The 13155-nt window shown below is 30.1% G+C and overlaps 1 protein-coding gene across 4 annotated transcripts in view; it reads right to left on the bottom strand.

Moving 5' to 3' along the window:
- Nucleotides 1-12085, bottom strand: part of LOC134688429 (trichohyalin-like) — a 35219-nt gene extending 23134 nt beyond the window's left edge. Inside the window, exons 1-8 of one of the 4 annotated variants that reach the window (XM_063549139.1) lie at nucleotides 11924-12085; nucleotides 8125-8177; nucleotides 7824-7849; nucleotides 6846-7134; nucleotides 6023-6161; nucleotides 4946-5551; nucleotides 2270-2514; nucleotides 1645-1751 (exon numbers count right to left, since the gene is read on the bottom strand). In XM_063549139.1, the coding sequence (XP_063405209.1) occupies nucleotides 1645-1751; nucleotides 2270-2514; nucleotides 4946-5551; nucleotides 6023-6161; nucleotides 6846-7134; nucleotides 7824-7849; nucleotides 8125-8177; nucleotides 11924-11934 (1476 nt within the window). In that variant the 5' untranslated portion in view covers nucleotides 11935-12085. The remainder of the gene's footprint in view (nucleotides 1-1644; nucleotides 1752-2269; nucleotides 2515-4945; nucleotides 5552-6022; nucleotides 6162-6845; nucleotides 7135-7823; nucleotides 7850-8124; nucleotides 8178-11923) is intronic. The other 3 variants (XM_063549164.1, XM_063549156.1, XM_063549148.1) reach the window with 3 other exon arrangements.
- Between the last annotated feature and the right edge of the window lie 1070 nt (nucleotides 12086-13155).

Genomic DNA, 13155 nt, shown 5'->3' with positions numbered 1-13155 from the left:
ATATAGTAATTCCTGTGAAGAAATAATATGGTGTTAACAAAAAAACATCAAAAATTCTATATGATTAGACTTGTTGCTTGAACTTATACATTTACAATACTAATGTTTTGAACAAAGGAGATAATTATCAAAATACCAATGATTTAAAAAAGGGAGATAATTATCAAAATACCAATGATTTAAAGAAGGGAGATAATTATCAAAATATCAATGATTTAAACAAGGGTGATAATAATCATTTTTTTCCCCATCTTTATCAGTTTTTGTGTGAATGAAATACATTTCTTTACCATTTATCATTAAAATCAGAATTAAATACAAGAAATCCAACTTTAGTAATTTAGAGCCTAAAAAAAACAGAAAAATTAGTATCAAAATTATCACCACAAAAAACACTCAAATGTATCAAGCAAAAAATCTAATCAATACTATAAATAATTTTCTATCTCTTAAGTGCATTACAACTTTATTAGCCAATGGTCATGTCCTAGCAAGTTGATTTTATTCATTTGACTTGGTTTTTTTTTATATAAAATGTCATATGAGCTACTCAAGAAACAACCAAACAAGAATATCAAAGGTGGTAGATTATGCATAGTTTCAGATTACTACAAATTGAACGAAAAAAAAGTATAAACAAGACTTAAATGATTATAACAAGAAGTTGTCTGTTTTCCTTTTCAATCAATACAGATTGTTTAATTCATTAAAATATTTATTATGGAACTAAGCAAAAGGTACCTCATAACATGCAGTAAATTTATTTCTAAAATAGCAAATTTAGTCAGCAGTAATGCACTTCTAAAATGACTAATGACCTGTAATGGATGCAGAAACTACATTCTACTAAAATTCTACAAATGCTGAAAGTAATATACTCGCAAGAAAACTATTAAAAGATGCTGCACCATAACTTAGCATTTCTTCTATTAGTAATATTTATTTTATCTTGTTATAAAGTCTATATACCAGTATGTTTGGTGGGGAAGGTTAGAAGTTATGATCAATTTCAGAAATTCCATTGAACGATTTATGTTATCTCAAAGATCCCTCAACCATGAAGTTTAGTAGAATAAAAAACTCTTAATTTTTTTTTGTATAAAGGTGTATTATTGTTGTGTGGAGTAAAACACTTTTGAAATGAGATATATATACTTATGAAGTAGAAAAACCAATTAAAAATTCAATTATTTCTGAAATAAAGTATTTTTGAAAAATCCCAACATCTTGATTTCTAATTTTATTTTATTTGTTAATAACGGTTACTTCTGATTATAAATACAGATTAGTTGCTTTCAAAGTTATTTTTTCCTCTAATGCAAAATGCAAAGAAATATTAATTCTTATATGAGATGAAAATAATATTTCTATGGAAAAAAGGTAAAAGTAAGCATTAAGGTGTAAGAATATCTTCTATAAAGCTTTATGGAAATAAGGTTATATAAAATGTTTATTTCTTATATATTAGGCATTTTTTTTCATATTCTGTAGCCCTTTAAAAGTTATTCTACACTGTGACACACTATTGTTCAATTACATGTTAACTGTTATTAAAGTTAGACCTAACACATAATCCCGCTATAAGCCCCCTTTCCCTCATCAGAACATTAAAAACATCTTCCTAGAAGATACTATTCTAGAGACCTTTCTTTTGCCGTAGTCTGCTGCTACATTTCCTGACTTAGTACGTATGGGAGCTCCGGCACCTGGTTTCCCCCATGGCTGAAATTCTCCTGTATTTGTTGAGTCAGCTGAAAAACAGGCATTAATCATAAAATATGCTTGTAATAAATTCCTTGCATGATTTCTGTTTATACATAATTTTTTTTTAAATTATTCAATTTTCTTTGATAATTTCATATGGAATTTGCTCATTGTTGAAGGCTGTAAAGGGTTTACTGCAGTTGTTAACTTTCTTATCCTTTTGTATTTTAGTAGCTTAACATCAACTTGGTTTCTGTCTGGATGAAAACCCTTACAATTTGGAATAAATAAATTGGTGATCCATTATTAAATAATTTCGCATGCAATATATAAATTAATGATAGCAAGTGTGAGGTTTAATTTTAAGCAGACTGACAAGAACTCAGTTGGCAAAAAGAATTTCGGTTCAATTCTTGAAGAACAAGGTATGGTCACTTGTAAGTTTTTATCTGTTTAAGTCAAAATTTTGACCACTTAAACTTCAGTTCAGTTCTGTCTAAAAGTTGATTCCCAGAATGTGAAAGTTAGATTATAACAACTTTTACTTTAAAGTAATAGTTCTCACCTCTTTCTCTTTCCCACTGTCTTCTTTTCAATTCTCCTAGACTTGTTTTAGCAGTAGCAGGAGCGGGTGGAGGCAAACTGGATGTTTTTAGACTAGAACCTCGATCAAAGTCTGAAATTCTATCATCATCTCGCCTTTGATAATCATCCCGGGATTCCCGCCGATAATCATCTTTTTTGAAATTTTTGTGTAAAGACTTTGATTCTAAATCCTGAAAATTACGTCTCTTCTCCTCTTCCTCTTTTCTATAATAAAACAAATAACCCATTTCAAAATAAGTGAGTTTAATCAATCAATATTTAAAAAGATAAGTTAACCAAGTTGATACTTTCAGTTTTGATATAAACTTTACATTGAGCTTCTAATTATTTTCCCTTTGAAACTACTTTTTACTGCTGTTTTTTTCAAATGATAACATATAAAATAAAATCTTATAAGTTACATTAACACCAGTTATAGAATCAGATACAAAGTTAAGATTACACATGTATAATATTGACTTCTTTGAATTTTGAAAAGTATAATGAAATCCCTAAAAAAAATTATAGAAATCATATCCATTTCCAAATAACCAAGAAATAATTCAATGAATATAAAAAATGAAAACAAAATGTTAAATTAAAACAAGATTAGATAAAACACCAGGAAATCAAAGATAATGTTATGACAGATAAGATTTTTAGTGTTTGAATGCAGTAGGAATTGAAATGTTATGAAAATCTTATTAGCAGTTACACATAATGTAAAATATTATGATGATAGGAAACAATTATAGTTAACTTACAAATGTCATCATGAATGTTTACAATTAATATCAAAATTCAAAAGTAACCAATTTGTAAGAAAAGTGCTCTTTAACATTACAGGAAGTGCATTTAAACTAAATTACAAAAACCTTATAAAAAGTTCTCTCATGGAAAATAAAATTAATTCAATTTTGTTTATCTTGATTTGATGCGTATCATTAATTTGACCTATAATCAAACTGGATTTTATATACATTTTGTAACTATTGATGCAGATTTTCATATTATGCTTTAAGATTTCCTGATGTATGGCATATTACATGTTTACTATGCATACAGCAGATTATAAAATAATAATTAGAGAAATAATTCACCAGAAATGACAAACTAAAATAAACAATTTAACATGGATATAAAAACTTTTAAAGTCACAATTAATCTTCTTTTCAAAAGATTATTTGTGACAAATAGAAATTTTATCACTGTTGAAAGATAACTAACACTTTTCAGTTCTAATATCTAACTTCTGGAAAATCTCAATTGACCATAACAAACTACTCTCATACATGTATGCACATCTGTATAAAAGGATCTAATAATGCACCGAGTTTGATCTTAGAAAAGCTGATATGTTAAAGATGGGAATTGACATGGGGCAGGACTCAGAAGGTGCAAAGAAGTAGAAGTAGTAAAATCTGACGAAATTGGAATAGCTGATGTAAAATCTGATATTTATACAAATCAAAAGGGATGTTACATTAATATATTCACCAAAGTTGCATAAATCCCCCTTTTTAAGTATAAAAATTCATTACTTAAGAAAACGTAAAATCTAAAATTTATAAAAATGGAAAGGGAGCTTATGTCAAAAGATATAAACAATTTATCAAAGTTGCATAAAATCTTGTGAAAGTGTTACGTTATTGTCCCAAAATTGGAAAATCCCCCCTTTTTTAAGCATGAAAATTCATAACACGTAAATGTAAAATCTGAAATTTATAAAAATTGAAAGGGAGCTTACATCAATAGATATAAACAATTCACCAAAGTTTCATGGACATTGGTGAAAGCCTTTTTGAGTTATTGTCTGAAGTGTTAAAAACCCCCCTTTTTTATGAATAAAGCCCCATAAATCCAAAACTTAAAATCTGAAATTTATAAAAATTGAAAGGGAGGTTACATCAATAAATATAAACAATTCACCAAAGTTTCATGGACATTGGTGAAAGCCTTTTTGAGTTATTGTCCGAAGTGTTGAAAATCCCCCCTTTTTTTTATTAATAAAGCCCCATAAATCCAAAACTTAAAATCTGAAATTAAAAAAACCACGAAAGGGAGCTTACATCAATAGATATAAACAATTCACTTAAGTTTCATGGAAATTGGTGAAAGTGTTTTTGAGTTATTGTCTGAAGTGTGGACGACGGACAGACGGACAACGGTATACCATAATACGTCCCATCTAAAAGACGGGCATATAAAAACAAGGATGTAAAATTGTACCATGTTACTTGGAGATTGAGAGTTGCAATAACAAAGTGGTATGAAAAGATGACTATTCAAAACTTTGATCAGCCCATAAAAATTGAAGAAATAGCTGTGATGATGCTTGCTAAACCATCATTCTGCAAAGTTTAAAGTATGTGGACAAAGAGGCTCGTAGAAAGGCAGGTTACTCCTCCATATTATCAAAACTTTCCAAATAAAGTTACCCAAGGGGTATAATTAAACAATATTAGTATGAACAAATAACTTCAAACAAAACTTGAACAGTTTGTAGCATCAGGAACATGTGCAACAAGTGACTACAGAGGAGATGATATCAATGATTTATAATTTAGCCAAACATAATTTTTTTAGAACACATTGCCAAAACTTGATGATTTGAACTAATGGCTTCCTTAATCTCTCCTCCATTAACTTGTTTTACCTGGTTTCATCTGCCATAACCTTTTCTCTTGCTATCATTAACCTCCTTCTTTCTGCTTTTGTCATGTGTTTCCAAGGCAATGTGACAGGTATTCCTGCTATTTCCCTTGGTGAAGGAGGGTTTTCCTCTTTGGGTTTTTCACTTTTATGATCAACCCTTTCTGGAGTATGTTTCCGATGCCTTCCTTCTGAAGAATCTCTTTGATATCTGTCCTCAGGTGAATGTCTTCTTTCCCGAGATCTATTATCATGTGAATGTCTGTGTCTTTCATCTGGAGAATGTCTACGTCTTTCTCTAGATCTGTCATCTGGTGAATGTCTTCGTCTTTCCCGTGAAGGTGTTCTATATCTCTCTCTACTTGGCGTACGGCTTCTCCGTCTTTCTCTAGAATCTCTACGATATCGATCACTAGAATGTTTTCTATGTCTATCACTTGAATGATCTCTATAACGTTCACTAGAATTTTTTCTATATTCTCGATCACCAGAATGTTTTCTGTGGTGATCTCTTTCACCTGAATGTTTTCTAGATCTATATCTATCCCCTGAGTCAGATCTTTCTGGAGTTCTGTCACGTCTGTCTCTCCTTCTATCGTCATTATCTCTACTGTTTTAAAAAGATCAAGACTTTAAATGTACATACTGGACTTTAAAATTGAAAATGTGCAATAAATCATAACTTAGGCAAGCATATGAAATTAAAACATCATGTACCACATTATCTTAAACTAATTTTGAAGCATTCTTAATTTCACTCATTATTAAATATTTGTTAAAGTAGAACTGCAAAATAAATGGAACAATTTCATCAAGTTTCTTTCAACATAGCAGTAAAAATGTAAAATGGAAATTTACACATGAGAAACAATAATCATTATATCATATGTCAGATAGTTTTTAACCACTATGTTAACATAAAATATTTCAGTTTTATGAGTTCTTTTCAGATTGTAGAAATTTCATTCATTAGTGTAAATGTGAGGTTTGTCATTAACCTGCTTATCCTTTTCAGTACAAATACCATGTCAGATATTTTATAAAATTTCTGGTGCTCACAAGTATCTTTTCCAATGTTTACCTGGTCTTTTTATTGTCATCAACCAAAGCAAATATACTTTGGTCTTCATCTTTCTTCTTTCTATCTCTATGTCTACGCCTGTGCTCTCCCTCTCCTTCCCTACCTGGTGATTCTACTTTTATTACATGTTTATCTGAATCTGATAGAAGGAAAAAACATACAGACATGATTATCCTCTCTATTTCATCAAGTCACATAACTCAAGAATGACAAAATATGATTTCAATAACATTTTATGGAATAAGGTATAAAAGAATTTGTGAAAAGAGGGACGAAAGATACCAAAGGGACAGTCAAACTCATAAATCTAAAAATAAACTGACAACCCCAGGGCTAAAAAAACACCAGACAAACAATAGTACACATGACACAGCATAGAAAACTTGTGGCACCCGTTGTGAAGACATATTTTTTTAATTTCACTTTAAAATAGTAAATTTTCTGCAAATCAACTAGGAAAATTCATCAAAATTTGTTTATGTTGTGATGTATTGATAATTGTTGAGTTTTATAATTAAAAGACAAATAGTTCTGTATTAATCAACTGAAAATCACCAAATTGACTACTCATAACTTTTGAACAACTTTTCCAAAATGGCTAACTTGTCTTTATAAAACCTATCTTTTTGATAGTATTTCTATACAAATCCAATAAAGCAAACTTGAGTAAATGAGCTATGAAGAAAACATTCACCTAGTTGTTCTATTTCTACTAATTATAAGTGCCAAATCTAAAAATCATCAATATTGAACTAAAGCTAGCACCTAAATTTCTTAATAAACATAAACAATCTGTATTGCTGTAGTTGTAGTTAAAACCTACCCATTGATATACGAAGTGTATCTTCTCTCCCAGAGGCAACTTTTCCAACGGAAGCTAGGATAGCATTCAGTTGCTCCTGTGTGAGTGTAACAAGATTGCCATTTTCTTTATTTTTAGTTGCTTTCTTGCCCATTGTTTCTCTGTTTTTCTTGATAAAGTTTTTAGCAGGTTTCTTGGGTTTTTCTTCCTCTGGTGGTTCTATTGGTTGAAGTAAATTGTCAGAGTCTGCTGTCATGTCGGAAGGATACTGTCGTAAGGTAAATCTCTGGTCACGACTTTTGTAACCAAACTATTAAATAGAAAAATACAAAGCTTAATATTAATAAAGGTATTTACAAAATGTTAATGTTACTCTGAAATCTATCATAAATGTGTATTCAAGCCACTTTTGGCCATTTTATAGATTTAGATATACACGCCAACTGTTTAATTCTACTAGTATTATAGTAAAACAATATATTACACTTATAATGATATAAACAAGATGTTATAAATAATTATATATCTATACTTCTAAAGGAAGAGTCTAATTTCATTGAGCCGCAACTCCTCTAAAACCATACAAAGTGTTTTATTCTTCCTTAATTTGCCTTTGAAACAATCTTTTTTCCCACAAAAAATGCCAATATTTGAGAAAATATCCAAATTCAGAGACTGTTATCAATCCTTGTTTTATCTCTCATGCATGCTCAGTCGTTGTACTGCCTGTGAAAATTTTAAAAACTCCTTAACTTGCTCAAGTGTACCATGATTTTGTCTTTATTAAAGTATACTTTTATAGTGACATCTTGTTGCCCAATCTTAGTTAATTTTTCTATGTTACCATCCTGATATTTAACCACTCATACCTAATTTTTTAATATTAAATACATTTAATTTCCATGAATAAAATTGAACACACTTTACAAAATGCATCAATCACCACCTTTCATCTTGAACTCTCAATTGTATCTTTCAACATTACAGTTCATAACTTACCTTTCTTTCTTGCTTCTTTGATTGTTCTACAATTAATTAATAATAAAATGTATTTATACAATTTCATCTGGTAAAACCTTGAACTAATTAATATAACTTTTAAACGAAACTGAACATAACACTAACAGTATAATTCATTTTACTTTTAAAGTGCAAATCTATATATCCAATAATGTATTTACTCAATGCGCTGTTGATTAAGAAATGATTTCAAACATCAATGTACATTGTATTTGCTGAGTCATATACACATATATTAAGTAATGCTATTGTCATGATTAAAATTAAAACAAAAACTTACCATTAGACCAGAATATCTGAGGCTTTCCATTCTGGGCCTTAAAATTTAATAGCCTGAAAAATTAAATCAAAATTTTAAATCCATGACCATAACATAACAGGATGTCATGAAACATTTACATGTAAACTATCATAAACATGTTGTGCATGTATGTTACAGTACAGTATTACTGTAAATTCAGAAATTATTGTGATTTTGTCACTTTAGACTAAAATGAGATTTTAATTTTTGCGATATTGAGAAAAATCCTGTTTAAATACTATACTACAAAATTTTAAAAATGTGAGTTTCAATAATTGCGATTATAAACGACTACGTGTTGCCTTTTTCGCAATAATAAAAATATCGCAATAATTTCTGAATTTACATTATTTTAAATTGAAGCATTCAATCATTAATGGTCTATTATCCCTGTTAGAATTTCTGCCAATTGCAAGGCCAGAAAAAGGGTGAACATTGTAGACTAGTGTACACATAGTTTACATTCATTTGGCATTCTCATTCCCTAACATAATAAGCCAATGTTTCCCCATATGCATACATAATTCTTCACATTTTGTTCTACCATCATAAGACATTTCCATGCACAGATTTATTTCATACTACATTGATTTCATGCCAATCTTTTTTTAAGTCATCCCATATGCATACATAATAATTACCAATAGTATATGTAAATGTACATGTGACTTACAATGTATTATGAGTTATCTTGGGAAAAGTTTTATTCATGTGAGAATTTTTTGATTAATTATTCAGAAGTGTCAAATGAAAACTGAATGATGATAAATTAGGCCTTACCAACTTCTTCCGAACTATACAAATGGATCAAACTGTGAACACATGGTTTCACAAATTAAGTTTCAATGGTAAAAATATATTTATTTGAAAACAAACAATATCTGTGATACATGTACATGTATATAGAAACTTCCATTTTTATGTGGTTGTTAATTTTAATTACAAATTCTTAATATATTGTGCTATGAAAAACTGCAAACAGAATGAAGTCATTTCCAATACATCAATACTTAAAAAAATAGAAAAAATAAAATGATATGCCTACACAGACTGCAGAGGTCTAATCCCTGAACAGTTGGGGAAAGTTTGGACACAATATTCAAGCTTGATAATGTCTGAATTTGGATTCTGATCAAATTTTTGACATACATGTAACATAGGTTTCTGACACAAAATAAATGTGGTAAAAGATCTAAAATGTGACAAATAATTCATCTAGTATGGTCTGATATCCTTATTCTAACAACATGGTTAGATTCACCAAAAATGTGGTTTCAGTTAAAATCAAACAAAATTTAATTTTGGAGCCTTCAAACTTTAATATTGACTTACACATGTATTTGAAAAAAGAGCCCAAAATAAAAAAAAAAATTTGAGCATTTCATGCATACACATACATGACATACAACAAAATGTACATGATGTAGAGCTGCAATTATTAAGATTTTGATGAAAAGTTTAGTTTTAGACCCTAATGTACCATAAAAATGTAGACAAATTTAAAAATTGGCGATATCCAAAATAGCAATACACCTTACAAGGTTAGAACCCCTATAAATTAAAGACTTTAAATTAATCAAAAAATGACCCAAATTGGTTAAAAGATTTGTATTTATTTTCTATTGTGCAATACTTAGTTAAACTGTTATATACGAGGGTGAAGGTTTGGTATCATTAAAACTTTTAAACCTGCTGCAATAGACAACTTTTAAATTTGATGCATTTCCGTCAAAAACTTTGGTATAAGTGAACATCATTCGTGCGTTTAGGGGCGTCGGTACTTCCGTTCCAATGTTGAGCATGTGGTTTGAAAACTATTAAGCTATATTGCAAGAATAAACCTTTGATGAGCGTTTATAGTGAAGGGATACATTGTACATGCTATCCCCTCTATCTGGTAAAAGACCCATTAAAGGCGTGCATAATTGACAAGTTTTTCATGGACAATTCTCAAAAGTGGTCTAGATCTATAATTTGCAACCGTCGTAACTCAGGAATCTGATGTTCAGTAGTTGTCGTTTGTTGATGTGGTTCATAAACGTTTCTTGTTTTTTATATACATGTAGATTATACCGTTGCTTTTCCTGTTTGAATGGTTTTACACATCCATTCGGAAAATACAAATGTAAGGCCCGGTTTTTAAGGATCCAATACTGTCAGTCTAAGCAAAGAAGCTGCATAGTGTTTCCTACAGGTGGTTTTGGCGTGTAATGGCGCCCTGCCGCGATTTCTTGACGCCCTGCCCTTATTTTGTCGAAATTCCGGACGCCATGACTTTATCGTCATAATTAACAACCAGTACTGAAAGACATATTTTATGAATACCGCTCGAGTTATTTCCATTCAATCGTAAACAAAAGTTCACTAGGACGACATTTTGTAATCAATTTCGTAATCAGCTGATTAGCAAACTGCAATAGATTGAATAGTGAATACAGATACTAATCATGCCATCAACAAATCGGATGAAGCGAAAACGTGAGGAAGAAAATGAGAAACAGGCTGCAAAATGCAGAAAGCTTTTATCATTTTTTCAAAGGTTTGTAAATTTTTATTACAAAATGGTTACGCACTTGCAACAGTGTTAGTTCGGGGGTAAAATAAACTTTTGTCAAAGGGATACTTTAAGGTTAAAGTTGAGTTAGGCCAAGGATCTCATGAAATCACTTGCATATTAATTACTTTCAATAAATTAATTTTTTCATCAAATTATTTTTTTTAAATTTACTTCTTCAGTTTTTAATTTTAATTAATTTAAGAAAGGAACAATTTATGAAAAAAATTCCAGATTATTTAAGATATTCTTGATTAATGTGTAATTTATTTATTTTCAGCACCAAAGAGGCACGGAATGTTTGTCTCATGAAAAGTCTCACAACGCAGAAATAGACTGAATGTTTCAACTGTAAACAATCTTGTTCTAGTGTCAGCAAATACCTAATCAATACAAATGTAGATGATTTGGATATCAGGGAATGTGTCAACCTGTCTTTAGGGGAAAAAAAGGATGATTTGTCAATGACAATTGATATGACCAAAGCAATATTTTTATATATATGACATAGCTCTTTCTTGTTTTTAAACATTTTTAAAGAACTGATTTTGTTTTGAATTGTGTTTATTGTTTTAAATATTTCATATATATGTTTTAAACACTTTTTCTTGTTTAACAATTTTTTTTAATGATTGATTACAGATGTATATGTCCTTTTTATAGCATTAAACTAGTATGTTTTAAATGAATCCATTTTATAGAAATTGCCTGTTTATATTAAGTAAGTGCCCTAAAATTGTTGTCTTAATGTGCCCTCTGAGCTTACAATTACCCTGCCCTTTTTCAAAGCTGAAGGAAACACTAAAGCAGGGCATCTTATTTTAACAGGAAAATATCCACTTTTAGAATAAGATATGGGACAAGCCCTGACATCCCACAGTCTCAGCTTGTCTGGCAAAACATCCATTAGACATCAGAGTAATCTAGGACTAGAAAGCAACAGAACTAAATATTTGAAAACTGGTCTTCAATGCAGCGCTACCAAAGTCATGCTTCAGCTGGCCCCTTACCACAATGTTCCTTTCAAAATCAGTTCATGCCACATGTACAGAAAGAACTGGTAAATTATGTTTGCGATATATGAAAGAACATGTCATGTTCATGACAGCATCTGTTTAGTAAAACATGTTAGTAAAAAATTATCTACATTTTGGATTTTTTGTTGAGCACTGCCTCCGATATCAGTTATGTATCTATTGAAAGTTATTAAGTCTCATAATTTACCCGTAATTCATACTGTTTTTATACCGTCCACCTTTTACATTGCGTATTTGCTTATCAATTCATAAAAACTTAAATGTTGTTTACAAGTTGTTTTGGCTTCCCTTGTCGCCAGGAATTCGAGATTTCGACATGCGCAAACTTGTTTCCGCGGCGGCGATCAACCGGAAATGTCAAACTACGGATTATGATCCATTCCCACAAAGCACTGCCCATTTAATAAGGTTATACGAAATACCACAAAATATGAGAAGAAAACAAGGGTCGAGATATATAATGTCAGATTATAATCATAATTTTTAACATGCTTTGACAAGTAATTGTTTCAAACAATAAAAATAAAAGCAAACACGAATTAAGAATGTATTCTTCTGAAGTTTAAGTCTCGTTGAAATCTCGTTCTGGAATTATTTCCGAAATATGTGATACAAGTGGAAATTTGCAATGAATCAGTTTAATAATAAATACCTCACTTGAACATGTGAACTCCAAACTAGACTTTGTGAAAAAATTGGGTGTTTACAATCAGTATTTTTTTAGTATCTAATTTTTCAAATTTTATCGCCAATCATGGCAGTCTATTTAGCCTGAGAAAATAGGTGAGGCTGCGCGCGTAAAAAATGAAAAAAATGATTTTCACCAGAAACATGTATGTCCCATTTATCACTTTTGTCTTTTCAAATTACTTAGTTACGTATTTTTTCAATCACATATAACAAAAAACTTGAGAGATCATATGCAAGGAGTAGGGGCAATAAGGCCCTTATTTGGCCCAAAAATTACTGCGAATTTAAAAGTTATCATACATATTTTTGAATTACTGAAAACTTGACTAAGGTATGAGGTACTAAGAAAAACAAAACAAATTTGACATCGAACAAGTTACCATGGCAACGAATCATGACCTAATTTGCATATTTTGTTAAATTTCGTGATTTTCCTTGTTTTTTCATCAAATTTTAAGTATATTTAAGATTGAAAAAGTATGTGCGCACCCAAGAAACAACTTTACATTTGGTGATATTATGCCAATAGTTATAATAAAGCTTCTGTTGAATTATTTTGTTGTTTCTCGGCTGCGCAAGATGTTTCCTCAACGGAAATAATGATAGAAAACTGCATAAATTCTGTATTTTCATCGTTTTTGTAAAAGCAATACATATTATGACGTAATTGTGACGTCATCAGAGAAAAATCTTTCTGTTTTTAATTTATATTTCTTGACCCTATGCATT

The sequence above is a fragment of the Mytilus trossulus genome, chromosome 1 (assembly GCF_036588685.1).
Source record: "Mytilus trossulus isolate FHL-02 chromosome 1, PNRI_Mtr1.1.1.hap1, whole genome shotgun sequence".
Taxonomy (NCBI): Eukaryota; Metazoa; Mollusca; class Bivalvia; order Mytilida; family Mytilidae; genus Mytilus; species Mytilus trossulus.
Note: the sequence above shows the minus strand (reverse complement) of the source record. Positions and strands in the feature narration are given on the sequence as shown.